General features: G+C 37.5%; 1 protein-coding gene across 3 annotated transcripts in view; it reads left to right on the top strand.

The window, feature by feature from the left end:
- The first annotated feature begins 245 nt into the window (after positions 1-245).
- Positions 246-27,740, top strand: part of LOC131685389 (protein phosphatase 1 regulatory subunit 3C) — a 151,387-nt gene continuing 123,892 nt past the window's right edge. For 2 of the 3 annotated variants that reach the window (XM_058969090.1, XM_058969088.1), the window contains exon 1: positions 246-1,227. Coding sequence is in view for 1 of the 3 variants with exons in the window: in XM_058969089.1 (XP_058825072.1) it covers positions 23,063-23,090 (28 nt within the window). In the remaining 2 variants the exon portion in view is untranslated. Of the gene's footprint in view, positions 1,228-22,976; positions 23,091-27,740 lie in introns of those variants that run through there. The other variant, XM_058969089.1, reaches the window with a different exon arrangement.

The raw sequence follows: 27,740 nt of genomic DNA, 5'->3' as shown, positions 1-27,740 counted from the left end.
AGGTTGCTCTGCCTGCAGTGATTGCAGCCTTGTCAACACTCTCGTGTGTATGCTCGTAGCCGGCGGTAGCGCAGCAGTGGGAGATTGCGACTATGAGAGAATCCTTCGGTGTTCTCTCTTTTGCTCTACTCTGCATTCAAAAATTATACTCTATCCCGTTCGACCGAACTGCCTGCCTGTGTCGCATACCGGCACCGACGACGACGACGAATTCGAATTTATTACCGCGCGTCGGGGAGTGGCTCGCATTTAGTCTTCGATAAACGGTCGAAGTATATGGACGTATTTTTTCTTCATTACTATAGTCCTACAATTAACACTTAGAGCAGAAAATCTAGTACCTAGAAAAACAGTCACATTTTGTAGCATCAAAAATACTTATTGGAAAGAAAATCACAGTTGACCGGAAAAACCAGCACAAGTACGACAAATTTCACAACTGTCGTATCTGAGAGGTGTGAGCTATCCACACACACCGGAGAGAGAAGAAAAACAAGAGAGCCTGCACATCTGCGTGATAGCACCGATTGGACAAAAGTGCGAATTGTTAAATTGTACCAAATCTGCGATCGTTCGTGATTTCGCTGGTTCTCGGCAGGGAAGAATTGCAGAGTAAATACGTTCATTGTGCTAATCTAAAGGTGTCGCATTTAGCAGGCGAGTTTCACGAAGAAATGGTTGAAATGTGTGTTTTCGAGATTGAAATGGTGTGAAAATTAGTAACATTCAGTGTTTCGTTAGTGTCGTTGTATGTTTTGGAAAAGTTCCTATATATGTTTCTGCAATGCAGTTATGAGGGCATGGCGAGTGGTCGACAGAAGACAGCAAGCTTTTGTTAAGTGCTGAAATGGGTCCCCTGTAACAATCGAGCGCGTAACAATAGCTGGTAGCCGGGACAGTCTTCAAACATAAGCAATCGACCGGTAATCGCAGAAAGCGGTTCCTTAATACGTACCTAGTACATCGAATCGAGAAAAGGAATCGTCGGTCGGGACTATTTTTGTTTTTTTAGTACCGCCAATTTAACCAAAATCAAATTGATTCAGTGCGCGAATACGGGACAAAAAATAGAAACTGACCGATCTGCCGCCACCTCTTGTGTGTCTGTGGATATTTGTAAACATCGTGCTCACAAGCAACGCCAAATTGTTCGAGGTGAACTCAGCAGATACCCGTTGATCTAGGAGTCACAGCCCGTGTGGTGTTAGTTGAGGATCGTGTTTCGAGGTGAGTTTTTTAATCATAATTTCTTCCAATTTATATTAGGCTGTATTCGGACCGGAAAAGGGCCTAATTGCGTTTCGCCTATCGCTATTTCGTTTTTGAAGTATGGGCCCAGATTTTAAAACTTCATGAATGACCAATTTCTCCTGTTTGAAGCACATAACTGCATGCCGATTGAAGTGGGCGGTACATTCCAATCATATATACCTTTACAAGTCAAACAGCTTCCACTTCAACAGCTCATGGAAAAGCTTGAGCAAATATTAAACTACGAAATGAACATATGTTGAGTAGGTATACCGACCTGGAAACGACACTGGGAAGGGCCAACGAGGGAAACGAGCAAACATCCAACCACTCGACAATATTGTTGGAATGGGCGGCTGTGGTAACATGCACCCAGAGCAGTTTGACAACCGACGGTTGCTGCGTTCGAGCCGAAATGTACCAAGGCGCAGGGTAAACGCTACCATTTTCGATTCAATCAGTTTTTGTTGAAAGGGTTTGGACGACTATCATGTGAACTCACTTGGCACGCAAACGTTTTCTGATTACACATAATATATTATATCGTAAGAAAAATGCACTTCGTAACGGGAAAAGCATATTAGGCAGTACTGCCGGCAAAAACTTACGGTTTTGCTTGATTCCTTGAACAATTTCCTTAAAAAAAAACGAGTTAGTAGTACCGGAGGTATAAACACAAGAAAAGCAGCATGATTTTTGATAATTTCTCGCAACGGGGGAGGCTCCAATGGACCGAGGGATAGTTCAATCGTCAGATAAATGTAGATATTTGTATATTAGCGTACGATGAACAATAACTCACAAATTGGTTCAAATTCGATAGGGTCGATTAAACGTACCTTGGCCACTTCGCGCGGAATGACCGCCAAAATAAAATAAATTGAAATAATAAGAGTACATTTCAATTTAATTTCACCAATTGATCTATACCTGTACGCATTTCGTCGTCATCTCGCCTACTTTACCAGTGCCTACTCACTAAATTGATGAAATCAATAAACCGAATAAAAAGAATAAAAAAAATCGATTCGCTATAGGAAAGCAAATGAACAATTGTACCTACCGCTTTGTTACTTACCCACTGTACAAGCAATGAAGGATCGCTGATAGCCTGCTGTGCAGTGATAATACTAGTTTACCAAAAAAATACGCAGCGGACATAAAAATGCACCAAACCAATATTTTGCGGTCACATCTTTTTATCTCGGTATTATAATACAATTTAATAACCGTGCAATGAACATTTATGACTGTTATCATTTTAGGCGTGCAATCGTTCATCTGATTCTAATATCTGTTTGAGTTGTGGTTATAACAATCATACAGTTTCGAAATTTAGGTGATCAAAAAACTTCAGCAAACTGCAAATTTAAATTAAAAAATTAGGAATTTAACCGTAAGTTCATTTTATTTAAAAATCCCATCGAGTAATCTTAGTATTTAGTTGCGTAGTCATTTGCTTTGATTACTGTTGCGCAGCGTGCTAGCATAGAATTACCCAGAGGGGTTAAAGGATTAATTGGTATGTGCGCCCATTCTTGCACGAACCAGGGCCCTTTTAAGACCACTTTATGCCCCTGCGCACTGGTTATATATTCTGCCACCAGGAGGTATTTTACACGCAAGATAATCCGAGTAGGTCCAAAAATTTTATAGCAAGTGACTGTCATGTGCAGGAATCTCAAAAAAAAACTATGAAATACTGGGGACAATATCAAATCTCAGAGAAGGTTTATATTTCAATCCAAGGTTTTTTTTTCCAAAAATAGATATTGTAAGGACAACTGGAAAGATAACAGGACATTTGAAGACTAGAAATAAAGGATATTGCGTGGCGATTCTCCCAATAACATTTGCATAATGTAGCAGTAAGTTGTCAGAATTATCATGTGGTAATCTGAGCTTCATAGTTGCATGACGTAGTTTGAGTATGAAGAGTGCCTTGGCCAAGTTGGAATGATGAAGCAGGGCTGGATTGCCGTCCACCATTTGAAGATTGTGTAGATTCCAAAAAAATCCTCTTATTCCGTTATTTGTTTAAGGTAGTTTCCGAATACTAAGTGCGAAGCTCCTTATGTCTGGAACTGGATAACATCGAGGCTACACTATATCGATAGTTGCCAGACTTTGTTTACATACGGGCAAACGTGGCTATTTTAGATGACTTTCAGTAAAATATCTTTGAATTTCCAGAATGTGGACAACATATAGAAACAGTTATTTGTTGTTGATTTTGACAGTTGCTCGTTCGTATTGCTATTAAATTTTCGGAGTTCTTGTCATAGCTTTAAAACCAAAGATGGTCCAATCTACACCATTTGACCGTGGTTTAACGTTTCGATTTTTCTTTCATTAGCTTATGACCGTCACTTGGATTGCAATTTAGATGTTATGTTTTAAAATGCAAACAGTGTCAAATATAGTTCACTAATTTATGAACTACGGGAGTTACAATAGTACCCAGAAACATAGTCCCGTTTAGATTTGCTTGGCACTTCTTGATTGCGAGCAGTACAACATTCCGGATATGATAAAACTGGACAGAGTTGACACCCAACTTCGAAAAAAGACGTTTTGTATGTACATTCGTTTATTATGATCGGCTCGAGAGGACGCAAAAATGAACTTAATAGTGCATTTTAAAAAATAAAACCTAGCCACATTTTATGAACAGCACCGGCGGTGTCTAGGTTGAGTCCCAGTCAAGGTCATTGGGATTTACTAAAATGAAAAATTCAAGCGTTCTATCGCAAGGAAAGTGGCTCACAGTTTGACTTTGCGTTCATCGTTTGACCGTTAAGTGAGGCTTTAAATTTAACATATTCAAATACGCTCTAAAATTTTAATTATTTTATAACAGGATCACAAGATTTCTCATAAAAATATTATTAGTAACAAAAAGAAAGGGGATTTGACGGGTTCCAGATGGCTTAAATTTTTTCGATAGGACGATATTCTGGAATGTTCCTATTTTAGATCAAAAAACACATTTTTGGTTCCGTACCAATCTAAGAGGATCCGGACAAAGTGAAAGATGCTAAACCCGTGTAAGGCCTTCTCGAGATCTTAAATAGCAAAAGTTTCAGGGGTTTATTTGCGTAGATTCGACTATTGACAGTCCGAAATGTGATGAAGACCGAAATAATTTTACCACAACCGCAAAATGCTTGCCAGACTCATATTTATTAGGCATCGTGTTCTGTTTGCCGCTACAATTTGGTCCCATCAACTCCGGTCAATGTTATTGGTTTTGCTCAAAATTAATTGAAATTTTAATTTAAATGTTTGTGTGACACTGGAATTGGCTCCATGTCATCCTGGCCTTGCCATATCGCGTTTCCTACCGCTAGTATCATTCCGTTTGGTGGTCTGATGTTCTTTGAACGTTTTGATCACACGGGATACGAATCAATTTGCGATTCTGAGCTGCTCTGCTGCAATTTATCGATAAGAGACATTGGAATGTTGATAAAACAATGCCAATATAAACTTTGAACTATTGACGACTTTCAGTTCAAATTTCTGCCATTTTTAGCAACTACATTACAACTACAAGCGAGCTACATCTATCCTCAACGGAGCCCCCGACATCCCGGGGACCCTAGCCCAGGATCAGTGTGCCCATGCGTGAAGACTGTATTGGCACGATCTGATGGAAGAAATCATCCGGATTCTTAAATGTACGTACACGAATTCGTTGCTCGAGCTCCACCCACAAGTACTCGATCGGATTAAGGTTCGGTGATTATGATGTTCACTCTGAAACGGACACGTTTTGGTTCGGAAACCTGTCACCAATTAACAGCGCTCTGATAGCAATATGTCTGGAATGGTGAATAGAGGTGGCCGAGGGGGCTTTTTTCATGTTGCTTGCTTTTCAACCTGTCCACAACCGAATTTCAGCCAGTAGATGAACGTGAAAATACATGCTTCCAGACTAGATGCAAATTAACGCTCGTGCAAACACACACACGGTAATATGCAAAAGAATACACAGTTATTAAAAAGCATTAGTACACACTAAATTATAAGCGCGCTGACGTACGAAACATACAAACGCCAAATCCCGGACGCGCATAATAACATACGAATGCTCGCGCTTTTCGCGATAATAAAAACCCGATCACAAACACGATCATTCACGCATAACTACGCCCACAATCTCGCAATCATTTAAATACCACGGCAGTAAAGTCAACGTGTTAGTAAATACGAATTTATAAACGCGGTTTTAAGAGCGATTAAACAAATGCCTCATTCCTACGGGATCATAAATCCATCGCATTCGGAGCCCGAACCCTCGGTCCAAATGGCCTAGATCCACGCCTTCAGTTGAAGAAATCTTAAAAAAGTCACGCTTATATTTATATATATATATATATATATATATATATATATATATATATATATATATATATATATATATATATATATATATATATATATATATATATATATATATATATATATATATATATATATATATATATATATATATATATATATATATATATATATATATATATATATATATATATATATATATATATATATATATATATATATATATATATATGTACTACAAATGTTTCAGGGCGATATAGCCAGATACTCTAGTGATATAGGGGAATGCACTCTCTCCTAGCATCCGAACCGTAACTCTAAACTAAACATTAGCATCACAGTGGGGTGCATTAGAGTTCGGCTTCGTCATCGTGCACAGGCTAATTAAAGAAATGTAAAAGTAGAAACCTATTACTAATCGTTTTGTAATAATTGTAGTTTTTAGTACTAGTGTACAATTATGCTGTGCTAGTTGTATGTCTATCTGTGTATGTGTTCGTCTGAATATGAGTGACAGCTGGGTCAGGGAATGGATACAGAACTCGCGTATATGATAGAATAGTGGGTAATCCTTCCTAGGATTCGTTGGTCCCTTTTTTTCCTGTGAGCAATTTGTGCGTTCGATTCGATTCATTCGGAAAGATCTGATTGGATAAATTAATTTACTAATTCTCGGTCAGCATAGTATGATAAAACGCCCACAGAATATAATTGTCGTTCTTGGTAAAGAACCATCATTTGCTGGTATTTAGACGAGTTCAAGTAGTTTGATTGCATGTTAAATGTGTTCTTTTCTTCTACCTCATTAGTCTGTATTTGTTGTGCTTCTATTAGTTTGCGTTTCCACTACTCATATATACCAAAAATAATATTGGCTAATTTATGCACTGCAAATTAATCTCTTTGCATCCTTTGTTTATTTGGCATGTTATGTTTCCTTTCATTACTATGTCTTAAATTCGATTCATACTAACACTCACTAACACTATTAATTGAATAGCCTTTCATATACTCACAATCTCTTCCATTCGTACAAACGCTCGTGGACTTCGCGTTAACACAAACCTGGTTACAAACGCGAACATGCAATTACAATCATCCACACATACATTAACACACCCCGGTAATTAAGTGAACGTTTAATCACCTATCAATTTACAAACACGGTCTCAAGCATTAACCCACCGCTCGCGCGATCATGTATCGGTCACGTCCGGAAGTCTCTAGCCTCGGTCCTAGCAGCCCAAACTCAGCAGCCTACAGTTGAACCAATCAAACAAATGACGCTCATATTCACTAGACAACACTTTTCATTCCGAAATGTCCCGGAACTCTAGTGATATGGGGGAACTCTCTTTCAGTAACTGAACTGTGCACTGAAAATTAAGCATCCGATTCACGATCAGCGCGATCATTTAAGAACACGCTAATATGCGAATGGCCTCACGGTTATAAAATCTTATTTATCCACGTGAAGGTACATCCACACCAGCAGACGTCACGAACATGTTAACCCTTTCATGCCCAACTTTTTTCTAGTGCATGTAGAGTTTCAAAACTATTTTTCCTTGAAAACGGTTGGGTCAAGAAACACGGAAAGCCTATTTTCATAAAGATAGGTGCTGCCATGGCAGTGCTAGAAGCTGGTCAATTTTTACCTTCTAATGCTCAATACAATTTTCCTAGAATTATTACAATAGTCCAATTACATGAAAAACGTAGCCAACGACAGTCTAAATTGATAAGTTTAATCAGTTTTCAATAATATTGCACCATAACGAAGATATATGAAAAAATCATTTTCCGTCGTCAACGTAAACTGTCCCTGGCAACACTGCTCCATCGGAATCTAATCAAACTAATTGCAATAACTTCAGTTCTAGAGCTGGTCCTTCTAACTGTTAATACTCAAATTAAAGGCAATAATCACATTAATGAGTCTTACTTGTTTTTGTGAGCAAATTTCGCCTCAATCAAAAGTTATAGCTGTTTAAAAACGCTTCGTCTACACACAATTAAGCCCGCGATCTTACAAACATGACAACACTAGTCATGTTTTACAAACAGGACAACAATAGTCAGTTTTGCACTTATGAACTCATAAATGCGGTCAGCACGTTAACATACAAGCGCTCAAGACCTTCGCGATCATCCACGCGCACCTACACCTTGGTGGTTAAGTGAATATCTTAGCACCAATAAACTCATGCGGGAACATACAAATTCGTCGGTCTTAGCAGCTTAGGTCCATGCCTTCAATTGGACCAATAAAAAACACGCATATTCACTAGACAATATGGTCCATGGCGACATGACCGGGAACTCTAGTGATATGGGGAAAAATACTCTCTTCTAGCATGTCTACTACACACTAAAAATTAAGCATCAGATTCACGGTAGGCATGCGATCATTCAATAATACTCGCGAATATGCGAATGGCCACACGATTATAAAATCTTATGTATGCGCCCGAAGTTACACGCTAGCGTAAGCGACAAACCCAATAAAATACAAACGCTCAAGCCCTTCGTGGTGTGCGTGGATACCTACGCCCGCAATCTCGCAAACAGGATAAAACCCCGGTGACTAAGAGAATGCTTCAGCACTTATGATTTTCAAACGCGGTCTCAGTCTCAAGTGATCGTCAAAGAATACGTTACGTGGTTTTAAGTTTGAAGCTAAGTAAAACGTCAACATTATTGCCGTTCTGTTAAACACACTTGTCTGGGTAGTTTAACAGGTTATCTAGTACTACCCAGCGGTTCACATGATAATTCTGTAGTTGAAACACGGAAAACAATGCGCAGTTGCTAAGAAAAAACTATCTAATTAAACAAACACCAGCACACAGTCATCTCATACTAGACCACGAACGGTTACTGGACTAAAAATTGCGGATCAGAAAGTAACAAACATCTACTCAACTACGATTGCATCTAGGCGCTCCAAAGTAACAACCGACACCAACAACAAAGCAGCCAACGCCGAATAAAACGGATACAACATAGTAAGAACAATATACAAACAAGAACATCCGACCACGAACAGCAAAAATGCTGTAGCTATGACACGAAACGAGAGAATCAAACCGATTGTCCCCAAAGATGTAGTGGGCAATGCGGCTAATTCGCTATCAAGAACAAAAAATCCTAGCACATCTACACTGCGTTTACAGGATCCAACGAATAAGATATAAATGTGGTTGGTTTACTTTTATTGTTTTACGAAGTGTAAAAATATAAGAGACCTCAGTCAGGTTAATGCATTGATTTGTGTCATATAAAGTAATTAAAGAACAACTATTTTCAGGAAAATATTTTAAAACAACCATTAATTATGTTATGGCTCTGAATCTAAAATATATTATTTTTCCCAAAGGGTTGATTCCTACCCATCTAACCCAAAAGTGATTTTTATGAAATTCATGAGTTAAGGAGGTCTCTGTTCATGCTATGTATGCAAGTAAAGCACTGTTTTTTGGATAACTTAATTGTGCACAGACTGAACCAAAAATGTATTTAGAAAATCTTATTTTACAATATTGTTAGTGCGTTTAAAAAGGCCGAAAAATCGAGTATTTTAGTTAAAAAACGAATGAAATCAATCACCATCCTTTATCCTGCGCAGAAAGCGTTCCGAATAGGAAGTAGGTATTTCACTTGTTTGTTTCAGGTAAAAAATGTGAGCTGAATCTTGCCCGAGCTGCTGCGCAAAATCTATATATACATATATATAAATAAGTCAAAGTTTGTATATATATATGATTTATAGACTCCCAAACGGCTTAACCGATTTCCGTAAAAATTTAGGCACGGTAGGCATTTGTTATGGAGCGTGTTTGTGTGCTATTGGTTGGGGATTATCTGCCCGCCAGATGGCGCTACGGAACAAATTGTGTTTTTCTTCTATTTAGTTGAAAATCGCAGCAACGCGCGATGGGTATTAGCTAGTATATATATAAGACAATGTTTGTATGTATATGATTTATGGACTCCCAAACGACTTAACCGATTGCCGTCAAAATTTATACATAGTAGGTATTTGTTCTGGAGCGTGTTTGTGTGTTATTGGTTGGGGATCATCTGCTCGCCAGATGGCGCTTCGGAACAAATTGTGTTTTCCTCCTTTTCGTTGAAAGTCGCAGCACCGCGCGATGGGTATTAGCTAGTTGTTTCTAAATCTGCCCTTTTTATTTATTTTGACATTTTGACTTTTTTGTTGTTGGTTCGAAAAAACGCAAAACAAAATTGTTTCTATTCATGCTTTTGTGTTAAAACATGCTTAAAAACAACTTTGTGATGAGTCACTGATGAGGAGGTCTCCCTAAAAGAATTATTGAAGGATGTTTGGTGAAATTTTTGACCCATATATATGATACTTTTTGTCATTTAACTCTTCCTAAGCATTTGCATTGTTAATTTTTTTTCTTAGTCTTTCTTATGTTATTCTTGCTTGTAGCAAAACTGAGTCAGTTCTAACTCCAACTGCTGTCAAAATGTATGAACTGACAGCGTTTTGGGTTAGAAACAGACTCAGTTTCGGGCTCAAGCGAATACGTTATTGGTTTCCGCTGTATCATGGTCCACTATATCTCAATTGGACCTAGCTAAGGACAATTCTGTAGATTCTTGTTCTTGGAGATAAAATGCACCGAACTCTTGGTGCTGCTCCAAAAAATGGCAAAGTACTACTGCTAATTCTCTGACAATGTCACGAGAGGAAATGTTGGAATTTCTGGTGAAATAATATTTTGTCTTTCCTTCCATCTTTTTACATACTGCTCTTGGTTTTTCTACCTGTTACGGGTTGGTGATCCAATGTCAAGCGATCCTGGAATCTTTTTCGGTACTGGGATGGTCGAATTACAGATTTTCAGCATTCCTAAAGTACGAAGGACCGTCTCCAATTGATTCACTTCGATTTTGACGCAGAAAAACACACAAACAAACTTGGAAAATTGCAGGATGTAAACAATACACTTCAAAGAGAAACCGTGCAAAATTTGGTAAATTTTGTGCCATGTGTGGAATAAGTTACACCCATTTAAAAATGTTCCAATAATTTCTTGTTTACCCTACAGAATCTTGGACGCAATAACCTGCTTTAAAATAGTCAACTTTTACTGAAGAATCCTACTCAATCTGGATTTTTCGAGGGAGACTTTTTAAGCGATTGTTAGGTTGACGGATCTCAGCCATAGGTTAACGCTTGAAGCTCTTAACTGACTTTTACACTGCGAAAGAATTAAATGAATTTTACTTTCGAATTATGTCTACCTTTTCTTTTACCTTTCATACATTTCGAATTCAAGTAGGAAAAGCAAAGCTTTGGTACTGCATTCCGTTGCGGAACTTGACTTTCTATTCCGACAGATTTTGCAAGCAATTCTTAAGCTGTGGATCACTTGGAGAATTTAAATCGTAGAAACTTTTAATTAAAGTTTGACAACTCCAAAGTTATTTTCTCTCGAATAGTGAAATTTAATTGAGAGAGCGACCCATTTCAAATATTGACGTTTGGATAGTTAGTTAGAATTGACAGCTGCGTAAACCAGAAAGCTCGACACAAAATTCCATTTTTCTCCTTTTATTTTTTGTTGCAAAATATTGACCTTAATTAAGTACAGAAAATGTTAACTATCGAACTGTCAAATTCACTCATGCTCCAGCAGGGTTATTTGGAAGAAAAGATTCAAAGTGTCACTACACTAAGCCAACCACTAACAATCCTTCCTGACTGGGACTCGAACGTACGACGAGTGACTCATGACGGCAGCGATCTACTAAGTTGTAAATAGGATCGGATACCTACAACTTTTTTCAACAACGCACAAGTCGAACATGTCGATGAAAACCCGAACCCGCAGCATAGTCTATCGATTCAGTGCAGTGATGTCGTAACTGTAATTCCTGCATACGAACAAGTTAGACAGGCTCAAGAATCTATAATAAACATAATTTTCATGTTTTGTTTTGCGGAGGTGTAGCTGTAGTGAATATAATGCAGTTTTATTAGAGTTATTCATTTTGATTAATTTATTTTGATATCCGATGCTTTGGAGGACACACGATTCGAACTATAAAATTTAAAGCAAAAACATTTAACATAAAACGAAATTAATTTCAGTAAAAAATAGTTCAAATAGAATTATTTGACAGCTGAATCTAATCGTTTGAGACGCCCTACTACGAATGCACGTGAGACACCGAAATTGACTGCGCATTCTTTCACATTCCACCAGCCTGCTGCGGTGGTGGTGTAAATCGAAAGAGAGGAAAATCGGATGATTGTGATTGATGGTCCCCTATTTCCTATCCCTAAATTTATCCAGTGTTCTCTGTGTGCTTCTATGTCTATTTTTTTTTATCTACGGAATTGATCCACTGTAAAATAATAACAGAATTTCGGATCGGAGAAGGCTTTCGCGTGGAAAGGGATATGTTGTATGCAGTCTGTTATTGGGTGGAAGGCAGATCACGTTTCTCTGAACCAGCTGAGCCGAAACAAACGAGTCATTATTTTCTAGAACTCAAAGCGTGTTGGAAACTGGTTGAATTCGGAGCTGACACGATAACCAGTGTTTTACAGTTCTCAAAAGAGGTTGGAAGTATATTTTAAACTGGTTCGAAATGTCGAACTATAGATCAAAAAATGACAAACTGACAAATATAGGAATGCAACCGTAGGTATGCGAGACAGATTGACACACCTGTGCGATTACTCATTTTACTAGGGTAAGACTCCAGGCGTACGTGAACTGTATTTCACGGTTCAGCTTATCACTTACCTAACATTGATTAGCTACTGTGTTCTTTCATTAGCAACCTAATTCTGTTTCTAAGGGAAAACCAAAACATATACTGCCCATAAAAGCATAAGAGTCCCATAATGAAAAACAGCAAGCCGAGAAAAACACTATTGAAGATTTACATTCTCATTGAGCCTTATGAATGGGACAACCATGTTTTGGTATTTTCATAACAAACCTGGTAATCTTATTTGTTCATTGTGATTCAGTGGTGATACAGAATACAATCCAACAGAACTCATTTTCGTCAAAAATCCATATGGGACTCTTATGCTTTTATGGGCAGTATAGTGGGTCACCACTGTTTTTGTTGGAAAACGCCCAGCTTTAATTTGTTGATAAGGAGTTATGACTAATGCATTGATGGAAATTATTTCTAATATATCGTTGTTCGTCCAAAAATTGTCTATTCGACACTCAAACAAACATGACTAGTACTAAAATAATGATAATTTTAAGTTAGAAAAACAACCGGAAGCTCTGCGCCAAAATATGAATATGATGATGTTTTGGCCACTGGTTTTAATCGTTTTCTAGGGAAACTGTAATAATATATTTTAGTATATAAATGTTATATATGTACTAAATCACATGTTAATGTTGTTCATTGTCATGTTGTTTATTTGCGATCGGAAGATCTAAAAAATTCTCTTTATACATTATGGCTCCAAGTATTTCGCATAAGTATTAGAGGATAACAGTAGAAACGATTTTAAAGTTTAGATTCTTAACGTACTTGTAGGTAAAACATTTAGCCACATCCATATCATTCTTATGAGCTACTGTGTACTACTAAGCAAGACTTTCAAATAAAATCCATAACAATAAAATTCAAAAAATTCAAAAACACGAACGCAAACAATCCAGCATTGCATGGCACAATCTCGAAAGGGTTGTTCATCGACATGATTTTTGTTTTAATTGGTGCGCAATTACGAACCACACATTTGGAAGGTCAAGTTCAAATAGCCTCATTATTGCAGCTCCGAATTCAATTTAGATTATGTGTTCAACGTCGTTGGTTCAAATATACATACGCGATTCACGATAGTACCCGACCTGGTCAAAAGGTAGATTTCGGTTGGGGTCTACCGTATCACGGCCCGCGGCTCGTTGACCTCCCTATCAGCAGCGGCGAGGTGAGCCACCCTAAGCACCACTGATAGTGCTCCGTACACGGAGAACTTCATTTTGACAACGGCAATAGAATATTTTTCTATCTATCTTAATCTGCTGCAAATTTAATGCAATTGACTAATTTAAAATGCATAAAAATCACAGAGACGGAGAGCGAAAATATGCGCACTGCATATATCTAAGTTTTTTTTCCGTGTAGTAGATGTAGTAACATCCCTGCGCGCTCGAAACCACGATTCGCCAAGTCCTACGTGACGAAGCTTGAATCATCCGACCGGTGAGTGTGCGGTTGTTTTGCAACTCGCCGGTAGACTGATAATCGCCCTTGTCGCTTTTTTGTTGTTTTGTTGCGTTGGGATTTTGGGTGGAAGCTATTTTTGCATATTTCCAGACTATACGCTGATAAATGTACACTTTATTATTGATGAGGTGCATATACCTAACCTACAATGGAAACTTTATTCGACTATAGAAAACATCGTTTCGAGTTGCGAGATAGTAGGCCATGTTTGCTGGACAACGCTCGCGGGGGGCTAGTGTGTTTCTATTTCAGTGCGATGGACAGAAATAAACACAGTAGGTAGAGTATATTGCGATTATTCACCGATTGACTTTAAAATGCCCTCTTCTCGCATTAATGATGACGGTGATGTTTTTATTCTGGCGGGCGCCTTTTCAGGCTACGATTAGCTTATCTTCCACGTGAGGTAAACGATTGATGCAGGTAACGTAGCGCAACGAGCGAATAATAGTGGATTATTTTGAAGCATGAGTACCTACTACTTGCAATTAATTGTATTCGGATTTTCATTCATGAAATTTTCATTCGATATTTTCACTATTTTGATTCTATTTTAAGCAGCTTACTACATTGTTTTATTGCATACATGGCCTAGATTCGATGAATCTAGTTAAATATGGTGCTTCGTTTCTACGAAGTAGTAAGTAACGTATGCGGAATGAAATTTGGACAACCCTTCCAGCATTAAAACAAAAATGCAACCCTGCGCAAGGCATCACACTAAACGTCATACTCTAGACAATATGTTAAACATCCAGTGTTGATTTCGACCACCTAGAAGATACCATATAAATAAAATCCATATTAAATTTGCAAAAGGGCGAATAAGATTTGTAAACAAACTTTTATTTTGATGATTTCTCTTATTTTACTATAATTTCAAAGCAGAAAACAATTGAAATTGCTTCTACGAAGGGTAAAAATTTACATTAACGCATATTTTTCATGAAATTCCACTCTGCAGCAGACTAATGAGCGAAACAAGTTTGTTTACAAAAAAACACTTTCGCCCTTTTGACGAATTAATATTGAAATGACAGTGAACGTCTAATCTGGCACCTAGCTATTCTGACAAAAAAGTTTTGGGTGCATTGGAGGATTATGGCATACCTTTTGTACAAAAAGCTGGTAACCTCCAAATGTACCACAACTGCGTCCAATTGACGAGTTTGAAGCGGATAGTATATGTCAATAATTTTCGACCCAAAACTATCAAACATCTGATAATCAAAATAAAGAATGAAATCAAGAAAATGCCAATAGCAACTTTTTCAAAGCAAAAACGACCGCACTCATCATGGGTGGCTGATATAGTGAAATCTCTTACGATCGCCAAAGGGAAGGAAATGTTAGTTGAATACCTTAAGAAGATGCGGAAACCCATGCAATCTCCATAGGCATTAGGGTTCTTAGAATTGGTTAGTAGCAGAGAAGAGAAGTGCCACTTCGAACAAAAAAAATCACGAAAGTTCTCACAAAAGCGAATCGGATTTGTTGCTGGTTTTCCTTGCTTTGATTTGAGAGTGCACCCGTATGACGTTTCAACTAGTATAACTTTTGAGACTGGCTCGTATAAATCGTTGCAGGCGGTAAGGTCGTGCTTTGCTAAAGCGTACAGTAAATAACAGAAAATGTATTATTGCATTTCGTATCATAGATTTTACTTTTCTGATTGATATTATCCTTATTGCTGTATGTAATCATTGAACACTTGTTTTCTAAAACGACATTGTCTGTTATTTTTTCGGGGCGTCCGGAGAATCATTCAGTTTCAACGGAATGTCCTCTGATTACCTGGTCCGACGGAAATGCTTTTATTAATTTTGCACAGTGAAGAGCAACTCGTAAGGAACCTTTACTAAGCAGCACATGATTGCAGAGCCCTCTTTTTAAGTAGTGGAACGTGATCTTCCGCATGGGTGGTGGATTTTTCCATTTGTCATAAATATTACTTGTGATAATTAAGCTGAAGCGTAAGTAAACTTTTTTTCTGAATTCCAATCCAATGAAGTAAAAGCTAATGTGAGTACTTAAGTTCACAAGAGCACTTAGCACATATTAGGGAATCCAATGGAAGATTTTGTGATAATTCAATTTTGTAAAAAAAAAATTGTAATTTTGCGAACAAAAAAATAAAAAAAAAGTTCGATAAAACGTCAGCTGCATCGGAAAAAATCGAAAACATCATATGACTTAATGACCCAATTAACGTATACAATCTCGCCATTGTCAGTCTTAACAGCATTTGAGTTGTTTTCTCTAACAGTCTAACTATTTTTAAATTTATTTTAGAAAAATTCTTTAACTTGGCTGCTGAGTAACTGATTAATAATTGCTTCTCGGTACGCAGATCTAAAAAGTGTGTAGCAGCGATGCTACAAGTACAGATTTATCTAGAAAGGTACAGATTTTTTGAGTATTTTTGGTACAGATTCTTAACGATACGGATAACATATTTTTGTAAAAAAGTACAGTATGGTACAGATTTTTTTTAACATGACATGTAAAATAATTTAACACTGCGATGCATATTACCAGTAAACAGGTTGTAAATGTTGAGTTAGACCGCTGACAGAGTGATGACGAGAAACTGAGCTGGAGCTAGCACTGATATTAGAATGCGGGATTCGAGAAACTTGCTTGCAGCAAATTAAAGGATTGATGTCAAAATAGGTTTGTTGCAGTACCTGGAGAAACTGGAAGTACTTCTCCTTGTTTACTTCTAGTAGCAAACCGAATTAAAAATTAGTTTTTTTTGTACTTGTTTGCTACGGAGCAACTAGGGGCAAGTAGCGTGTATTGAAACAAACTTAATGAAAGCCGAGCGGATCTGCGCGGATTGCTTGCGTTTACTGCTAAGAGAAGAGAAAACAATCACGTGGCTGATTTGATCCAGTACCAAACCTCAATATTGAACCAGCTTCTGATTGGTCGTTTTGCCAGTCAAACGGGATAGAAAACAGTGCTGCTGAATTTATTCTTGCTGCTTTTCATACACATCAACATTTCATACAAATTGAATAAAAGTCCTGAATATCAATATAAAAACGTCTATTGTTATGAGACATGAAAAAAAAATTAAATTTAAATTTTAAATGCATTGCAATTCTTGGATGAGGAGCGATCTTTGATGTACACTTAATTTCAGCAATTGTAAAAAGCATCCAAAAGGAATCTGGCAACGATGAACGATTGTTGCCTTTAAATTTACGGCAAGTCCTAATCGAAAAAATTAGGAAGAGCAAGAAGCCTGTTGTCGCCTCTTCTCTTAGGTTTACTGCAGCCCCCTGCTAGGCGGCCATTTTATACTAGCCAACATCTTCCTTTGTTAAAATCAAAACAACCCAATGCTATTGCACGGGCGACGTGGGCCTAAAAGCGGCTAGGCCCATCATATGTTGACTGCTGTCAAAGTCTGTATATCTCCATAGCAGATGACAGGAGTGACACCCTCCTGGTTTACTGTGATAAGCCGCTTACAGAGTGGCGGCGAGAAACTGTGTAGGGGCTTGTACAGTAGGATCCGAGATGCGAGAAACTTGCTTGCAGCATATCAAATGGAACCTGTCAGAGTAAAAGCAGGTAGCCGGTGCAGGTACGCTCGGCTTTCACTTTGACATCATCCCTTTGGTTTGCAGCAAGCAGGTTCCTCGCATTCTAATGTCAGCTTTAACCTCAGCTTAGCTTATCGCCGCCACTCTGTAAGCACCCATATGCTTCATTTCATTTGCTGAATACAGGTTTGTCACATCTCGCATCCAAATGTCAGTACAAGCCACATCCAGGGTTGCCACATTCACAAATTTTTCTTTAATGTCACATATTAATTTAACAATTAGGCAATCCACGAGACCTGTTGGATCAGCTGATTATTTCTTGATTGTTTCTTCTGACGTTACTCCGCACTGCTGGGCACAACGTCCGATAAAACCGTTGATTCGATCCAACATCAAACGAATCGGAACTAATGAAAGATGTTTGTCGGACGGGTTTTTCTGTTCGCAGGAGTAAAGCAAAATAAACTTGTTGACAAAACCCACCACTGAGTTGTCAAACAAACGTCTCATAGAGTGCCTAATTTTTGGTCACAGCTTCATTTTTTCAGTAGACGAAATTTTATCGCAAATGAAGCAAGTGATTCCGAGTCGCAATTTTTCGTTTTTCGCAGCCAAATATCAGCATCAGCACACAGTATATCACTTTCTCGAATGAAAAATAATTACAGTAATGTTTCGATTATATCACGGCCGGTCTGTATTTTAGTGTGCTATATTTGAAGCGTGATATATTCAAAACAAAACAAAAAATTTAACTCATGTATGTCTATAAACAAAAAGTAATAAAAAGATAAAGTTAGTCACAAAGAATAAATCATAGTAGGATAATGAGCCTATTTTCGCCATGTTTCTATTATCACACTACCCATTTGAAGCTGTTGGTTAGATCAGAGTCTGCCATCATTGTTCAACGCAGCGGGTCAAATGGTATGACATCAGTGGATAATTTTTCCTCTCACAACTTCACATTACGTAGCCCGTACCGTTTCATAAAATTATTAAACCACCCAAAACTAAACTTGAAGGAATCTGGCACATTAAGATTTCGGGAAAATATCGTGGCTATTAAAATCAGTGTATTCGAAGAGACTACGATTAAGTTCTCGTTTTTTCAATATCCACAGAAATAGTCCCATCTCCAATTGTTGATTCTGTTTTTCCAAAAGAAAAGTATTCACATCAATTCAAGGGAAAATGCATATCTCGGCCACAGAGAACAGACATCCATGATCGAACAAAACTATTTAAAAAACGTGTGTAAACATTTGAATTAATATACGATAAACACTAGCGCCGCCACACCAACTATCCGTCAAATTCATTCCGGAACCGGTTCGAAATCCTGAATGGATTCAGTATGGAATCTTGCTCAAAGAAAACAACCAATCCGTCTCTATCGGTCGATGTATTTGAGCTGGAATTCATGCTGGAAGTCCGAATCGGTTCCGGACTAGTTTGACTGGGTAGAGGAATAACCGCTGTCAATTCTGTCGAACTCAGCCACAAAAAACATGACAGTAGCGCACCGGGTTTGGATATCCCAACTACCTTCGAAACCGTTAGAGATTTTACACAAGTTGAATGCTGAAGATGGACGTCTGTTCTCTGTGTCTCGGCATACCTACCATATCTTGCGTATTTTTTTTCTAATTATTTTTTTAAATTTTCCTGTGGATAACTAACAATTACGCGAATAAAAAATTTTCGATTATTTTACACCAGACGCCCCCTTAGGAGAAGAAAAAAGGTACGAAGAATTTAAAACAAAAATTGGAATCGTCCGAAAGATATTTCGGCAATCCTAGTCATTGCAACAACGTTTTCGGTAAAACATGATTTCGAGATTATTCACGTTTATAGTTTCACGCCACGCGCTCCGCCCCCGTACAGGAACAAGACGAACAGCGCTATAACTTTGTTTCTACTGCTTAGACCTCTGTCGTTTGCATTTATTATACGAATCAATCCGCTGAAGTTTTCAAGCCCATCATGGTTTACAAACCTTGGTGACATTTCGTAAAAATTGAAATGAGACGTTAAATCCTTGAAAAGAATTGAGAGAATTGAGAATTTATACAAAGCGGCCTTTAATATTAAAGATTGAAAATAATTATAAACTAATTTCCTTCACTTTTATAAGGACCAAAAAACTAATATCGAATCCTGGAAAAGGAAAATGACTGGCTAACAAAATGCTGTTTCTGTTTAAATTTAATGTCCTTGCGTTGTGGTTCTCAAAAGAAAGGACACACAATAACCATTGGGAAGATATCTATTGAAAATCTTTTTTGGCCAGTGCGCTAAGAATCAACTGTGCAGTCAAAAGTTTCGGCATTTAAACGTAAATGTATGCTTACATACTTCAACGAAAAACAGTTAAACTTTCGTTTTTCGATGGAAAAGGATAGGTTAATATTTAAAGTAAAATATCCGTTTGCAACCCAAAAACGCAGTCAATGTTTCAAAGATAGGTTAATTATTGCATGACAATTTTTATTTGGAAGAACATATTCTGACCACTTGTCGGATTATCGGGGATGAATTTGCTAGATATTTTATACCAGTAACGTCGTATAATTTTAAACTAATGTGTTGATTAACAGTGTATTTTGCAGGGCTTCGACACCACGCGCCGCTAGTGATTTTAAAAAGAATTGTGAGAAGTTTTGATTTCGAGTGGCCCTTCTCTTCTCTGTTAGTAGGGAAGGAAAAGGGACTGTGGGTTTGGAGTGATTTATATAATATTCAACTAAATGGATAAAAATAAATAATTAGATTGATCTCACCAAATTCGCTTGTCTGGTCTGCAAGAGGTGCAGGCTTCGGGAAACACCGTTATGCTACTTTTTCCGAGCATTCCGCTTAGATGGGATACCGCAACAATAAAAAAAATCTGACAAAGAAGGCATCGATGATGATCCGGGCAGCTGGTCTGACTGCAAACCACAGACCAATACCGGGGCTGACGTTTTCACTAAACTGAGTATATTATTATGGAGTCAGCTAAACGCAACAGATTCGAATGTGCAAGAATATAGCACAGTTTTCAAATTTCCTAGTACCTAGACATTTTATTGCTAAAAAACGTGACAGATTAGGAAATCGCGTCCACCTTTGGCCATAGCCTTCTTCTTAGTATAGGAAGGCACTTATCTGTTCACTCGATACTCGACTGGATACCAGATTCGGCCCACACTTTATTTTGCACGCACAAAAGACTTGCAAAACGCGTAGCATCAGCCGTCCACGGCACAACGTGTCACGTCTTTCGAATGATCCGCGTTGAAATTAAATTTCTTTAGAGATTGTTTATCGGGAAGACTAATTTTGCACAATATTTTCTCGACACAAATGAAGCAAGTACAACAGAATAAAAGGAAAATTGAAAAAAATGCGTTTCAATTTTGTTGTTAAAAAATTTACGGGAACGAGAAAATTTCCGTAACCGACGCGTACGCGCGAGATATTCTTATTGGAAAAAATCTAATTCTGTGCACGCAGTTTACCAGTGCTAGCGACCATAGTTTATCCAAAACGGTAGAGCTTACACTAATAAAAAATCACACTATAAAATCAAAGGAAATTGACCATCATTTTCAAGTGCACTTGCATGTTTAAAAGCAAATCAAATGATTTCCCTTCGAATTTCACATGAAAATCTATTAAAACACAGTTTATATGCTATTTTAAATTATATTCATACGACTTTCACACGAATACGATATGTTTTACCATTGAATTTCGGATGCCATGCTGTTGAGTCGCATAGTATGAACTTTCCACATGACATTCATGTGAAAAACACAGCCCCATGAAAACTGTTTGTTGCCTGAAGCTGCCACCAAATGCCAGTAGCGCTAGCTACGTTTCAAATGTTCAAGGTCTGTTCACATGAACTTTATAACACTGTTTGAATGTTGGATTCAAAACAAGTAATTATTAACAATATATGAGAAATCACGCTTTCTCTTGCATTGCTTCTTCTCCACAAAATCCGAACGCTTTTATCACATGAGTACCAGTTAAGCACATCAAAATGAAGTTTGTTTGCATTCGATAAGTTTCAGGTCGAGTTAACAACATTGGCTCGTAGCGATGTGAACGTTGCTTAAAGCGTGTGCGCTGTCATTTTTGACAACCAGCCGAGCCAGAAAGGCAGCTTATGTTGGCTTCACTCATTTTTCAAAGAAACGTCAAAACATTCACCCTCTTGGAAAAACATATAGTGCATATCCATATGTAAAACAATTGATTTTGCCGATTCTTCTACCCATTAAATCTATAGGTAAAACTAATTGATTCACGTGTAATTCATTTGGAAATTTTAGTAAATAGTATTTCTTATGATGTTAATGTGATTTTCACATAAAGTTCGCAAGAATTCCACTAGAAAATCACATTGTCCACACTCTATTAGATATTCAAATGGCAAACGTATTTTTTCATGTGTTTTACAATTGAATCAATTCAAGTGTTTTCCACATGACGTTAACGTGTCTAGTTTTTTCAGTGTACTATGTACTCGCGTCGCTATCGTTCATGTCATCGTCCGCAGCTGACGTCTTGCTGATGTTTACGAAAACAAATGCGAAAAACCAATTTTTTGAGCATAGACAAGGATACAAGAACCATAACTGATATTGTTTTCTTTTTTGTTTCAGGTGAGACTGCGTACATTGGTGGAACATTTTTTGAATTCACTTGGACAATCGGCAAGTACATTGCATGTTGATTATGCAAAGAATATGCTTATCTACCGAGTGCACAGTGGTTCCACACCCCAATAAATGGGCAATGGTATTTACGGGCTTTCGATGGTATTTTCAAGCTTAGAGTGTATTTAGTAAAGTTTCATGAAACTTTATCAGACATATAAATCTAAATGTTTTCAGGTTCAGGTTTCAATTTAAAACAGTGTTTTCTTCTGCAAGCTTGTTTAACCTTCCGGCAGTCGCGCTGGTGCACGGAGTGCACACTGCTCTGAAAAGCTAGCGAATCGTCTTTGGGCACCTGCGGCTGCTCGTTCAGTGGGCCATATGCGCGACTTCCGGAGGGTTAATAGTAAATTTGAATGAACTTTGCTGAATAACATATTCAAAATAAAAAATAACACATTTAAAATACAGCTCGTTGGTAGTGCTATCGAAGTTCGAAAAAATAAGTTGAATTAAAAATAATATTGAAGGTTGGCGGAGTTATGGCCCATGCCCCGTAACGAGTTTTATGGCAGAGTTTTGCGGTGAACGCTCTCCAAGCCGAACCGCTCAACTGAAATCAAAAAAGTAAAAAGTGAAGAAAAATGTATTGTGATGTACTTGAACGGATTGGTTTCCCAATAAAATTTTTTTCCTGCAAATAAAACGTGTTAACCAAAAAATGAGTTTTGTGGTGTCCAAAATTTTAAACAAAAATTAATCGCAAAGAATCAAATTTTTTGGATAAAAAAGGAACCGTTCAAGTACACGAGAATGTAAATACAAACAATTAAAAAAAATGATGAAAATCGGATGAATAGTTTTTGCGATATCACGTTCTTCGCAAGGGTACTTTTCAAACAATTTGGTTTCGAGATATTTGCGTTTAAAGTTTTGTGTTAACTTCATGCGCGGAAGAACCAGCGAGCTGCGAACGGCTGTAGTTTGAAATCTAGTGCTCCGATCAGGATGAAATTTTGCACAGATATTTTAAAAGGTATGTATTTTCAGAATATTCAATTAATTTTTTTCGATTTTTTGAGTTCCAACTTTGTATATAACCCCTTAAGTGTAAATGACTTATTGTTATAGTGTTAAAAGTTTATAATCGCTGAGTTATAACTAGATTTAGTACCTAATATGATAGTCAAAGAATTTGGAATTTCGTTAAATTTGCGGCAACATCAATCTACCGGATTATTCTGGCCGTATGCTGTACGGTGCCTAGAATCCATAAAAGCGGTCGGTTTCTTATAACACGAGGAGGAACAAACAAATTAATCCTAGAGAGAATATCGGGACAGTTAATGTTGCTCGACAACATATCGAAAATGAACATTTTTTGCAATAGCTTGAGTCACGCGTTGGTAAATTTAGCAGCATATATCTATCATTACGGTGGCAGACGGATAGGGTCGTTCCATGGCAGTTTTCTTAACCCTCCGGAAGTCGCGCCTATGGCCCACTGAATGAGCAGCCGCTGGTGCTCTAAGACAATTTCACTAGATTTTCAAAGCAGCGTGCACTCAGTGCACCAGCGCGACTTCCGGAAGGTAAAGGCAAACCGTACAATGCTTCTTTGAACACGCTCCAATCGATTGCTTTACACGGCGTTGTACGGCGCCCATACTTGTACAGCGTACTCCAAAATGCTCCGGACCAGTACGCTGTATACAGGGTGTTGGTTCATGGTTAAGAACTTCTTCAGGGGTGATTTACTATCATATTTGGAGAAATAATCGTTCTACACATATCATCAAATCTCAACCGTTACAGAGTTATTGAACTTTTTGTGTAAAAAGACTTATTTATCCTTAAATACCTCTAACTCGAAAAGTATGCCTCGTATTTTAAATCTTTCAGTTCTATTGGAAAGGTGAGAAAATTTTCTATTGAATGGTGTTCTCATATCTTTTAGTTAATTAGTTTTAATTTCCTTTTAGTTGTAAAGTAGTTAAAAGTTAGTGTTTTTGTTGAGGTTTTTGTTAATTTTCTCAAAATAATTGATTATAATTATAGCAATATCTATTATCCAAAAGATGGGTTTGAGGGCGGTTCATAATTTGTTCTTCATCATAATATTCCTATATCTTCTCGTTTCCTTGTAATTTCACTTCTAAACTTTTCCTGTAATCGACTTGCAAGTTCTTAAAAGACTCTAATCTACAAAATATGCTTTATATCGCTATTACCAGGGCTTCATTGAAAAGCTGAGAAAATTTCCTTTCGATGTATGTACAGATATATTTTAGTTAAGTATACTAAATGACTTTTTACTCGTAAAATAACTCAAAATTAGCGCTTTTTGAGTTTCGAAATTATTCTAATTATTAATCAACTAAATTAATCGTCACTATTGTTCATTTGGTGCTCCTTAATATTCTTTACAACTTATTTGACACTTTATCCTTATCGCATTTCATTTCGCTGCAATTTAATAGTTAACATAGCATGACCTCATTACAAATGTAGTGGGTTCGAAATCGTTGTTTTTGCATATGAAACGAGAAGATAAAAATGATTTTGCTTCGAAACTAAAAGAGATAATTAAATGGAGTCAAAGAAAAAATTGTAGAACTTGCTGAGATGCATTAATTCCATGATAATAATGGTGATGTTTATTATTTACTATTTTAAGAAAATAACGAAAATGCCAATAATAGCACTAACTTTATAATAATTTACTTCTAAAAGAATACTAAATTCACTTAACTGAAAGGTATTAATGCATTTTTCTCTGCAAAATTTTCCTGGCTTTCGAAAAAAATAATAAAAGGTACAATAGGTGCCATGCTTTTTCAATAAGAGCTAGTATTAGTGAATATGAGATAAAAATAACCCAAACACATGAAAACAAGACAAGATAAGTGTATCATGTCAAAGAACAAATTATGCAACTCTTCAAGACTAACAGTTTGAATTATTAAAATGGTGATGTTAACTATTAAAATTTTATCGAAATGAACGAAAAATCGATCAAAATTGTTAAATTTTAAATAAATTACTGTGAAAAGGTTACTTAACCTGATTAGCTGAAACATTTGAGGACATTTTTCAATGTAAAATTTTCTCGTCTATCCAATGGATCTAAAAGATTTGAAATACAAAGTATAATTTTTGAGTTAGAGCTATTTTAAGACAAGTAAGTTTTTAACACAAAAAGTTCAATAACATAGTAACGGCTGAGATTTGATGGTGTGTGTAGAACGATTTTTTTTCTCCAAATATGACAGTCAATCATCCCTCGAGAGGTTCTTAACTATGAACCAAACACCCTGTATAGATTTCAAAAAACCCAATGTTGCAAAAGCTTTAGCTGACACACGCTTGAAGGGTATATTCGCAGCGCCTTAGAGTTGTCGTGCGCCCGAAACTTATCACCTTACATTTATCGACGTTGATCTGCATTCCATTCAGCGAGCACCACTCTTCAATATTGACTATATCCTCTTGGAGCACAGCTAAATCGAGTCCCGGTGCAATTGAGCGAAAGATTTTCAGATCATCAGCGTAAAGCAGTTTTCCAGACTATGCGGGTGCAGAGATCGTTGATGAATAATATAAAGATAAGTGGCCCTAGGTGACTTCCTTGAGGGATACCGGTTGGTGTTTCAAATACGCTTGAGCATGTAGTGCCGAATCTAACAAAAGCGGATCGTTCAGAAAGGTAAGATTGTAACCAGTTATTCACGGAGGAAATCCTAGTCGCTGCAATTTAATAAACGCAATGTTGTGCGGCACCTTGTCGAATGTAATAGTGAAATCAAAATATATCGCATCAACTTGCTGGCACTTCTCGATGGCTGGAACTAGAAAACTTGTGTACATCATCAAGTTCGAAGTGTTCGAGCGTTTCTTTACAAAGCCGTGCTAACGTTCATCAATTATGTGCGAAGATGCAGCGTACATCGCATTGTAAACAATCTTTTCCAGAACTTTGGCCAGACAATTCAGAAGCGAGATCCCTCTATAGTTTTCAATATTACGAGCACTTCCTGCCTTATGTATAGGAACTATAGCAACTTCTTTCCACACACTTGGGTAAACATTTTTTACGTGATCGAGCGCTTGAAAATAATGCTTACTGGTACAGAAAGCGCTCGGGCACAATGTTTTATGAACAAAGGCGGGACGCAATCCGGACCTGGCCCTTTCGGCGGGTCAACGCTGGACAAAGCTCTCAGAACATCGGCATCGTTTACGTTAGGGCGGAGGCTGATAAGTTGGCAATGTTTCAAGGTAGTCTTGCGATGGGTAGACAGGAGGGCTGGTAAATACATCTCGGAAGGGATCTGCAAAAAGATCCACCGATTCGGATGCGGAACATTTGTCACGCAGATAAACATTTTCTGGAATATCCCCGGAGATATTTATAAACTTCCAAAATGTCGAGGGATTGTTCCGCAGCTTGCATTGGACTTGGATGAGATACTCACCGAATGCACTGTTCCGTACTGTTTCATATTGCAGCTCAATTGGTCGAAGAACAGCTTTGTTGTCGGCGGTCCTGTGACGAAAGAATCGCTTACGTTGCTTCCGGAGTACGTTGCGCAGCCGACCAAGCTCAGCGTTCCACCACGAATACTTATAATCTGCTTTTTAGTGGTACGTTTTTAGAAACATTGCAGCGAAGAATTACATATATGGCCTCGTAGAATGCCGAAACTGTCTGATCCAAATCGTTTCCATCCAGCATCTCACGCCAATTGACTGCACCAATGGCCGATGAGACTTCATCCAGGTTGCATCGAGTAAAATCAAAGTTAAGGTCGTCGTTAGTTGTATCGGAATTGTCGCCGTCGTTAGAGCACGCGTCAAATCTTAACCCATTATAACCCAGGGGTTTCAAAAAGTGAGCCAAATGCAGTGATATCTTCAATTCCACCAAAAAATGTATCAAGGATTATGGGAAAAATAAAATCACCGCTTCAAATGGTTTTGAGAATGAAAATATCTCGTGCAAAAAAATTCGTACGCTTAAATAAAAACAACAATTTTAAGTTGTTTGACATATTTCTTCGGATTTTCTGATAGACAACACTTCTTTTACACCTGTAGGAACGTTTTGTCACATAATGGAATTATTAGCACGAATTCCAACAATAAAATTCAATTAAATGTATTGCTTACTTTTCAGCCGCCATTTGCCCCAACTATACATGGTTCAAAAATGTAAACAAAATTATAAAAAATAGCAGTTGTCTTGTTTCACAATGAAATATGAGGTGCAATGATCCCATTAGTGCAATAATAAAGCAGTTAGATGCCAAAATTCTATAGTAAATACGCGTAAACCGATGGATAGTTCTGCGTATGAAATTTCATACGCTAGGATATAATGGGTTAAAAGGAAGGGCTTATGGTGAGGGTCTACCTTAAGTATGGATGTCGGAGGCTCGATCAATTCGAACACGTTTGTGTCGTTGACGAAGGCTAGATCGAGTGTCCGTCCATTCAAATTTCTAAGAGAGCAGATTTGATATAAACCATCAGAGACCAAAGTTTCTGTGATGGTCGTCTTCTGCTCCGATGTCGCATTTTCGGGAATGTGCATATTTAAAAATTGGTAACTTCAAATCCTACAAGTTCAAGTTGTTCAACTAAATTCTTCATCACGAGCATTTCTATAACTTGTCAAAGACACCAA

This window comes from Topomyia yanbarensis, chromosome 2, assembly GCF_030247195.1.
Source record: "Topomyia yanbarensis strain Yona2022 chromosome 2, ASM3024719v1, whole genome shotgun sequence".
Lineage (NCBI taxonomy): Eukaryota > Metazoa > Arthropoda > Insecta > Diptera > Culicidae > Topomyia > Topomyia yanbarensis.
The sequence above is the reverse complement of the archived record's forward strand: the minus strand, read 5'-3'. Positions and strand labels throughout refer to the sequence as shown.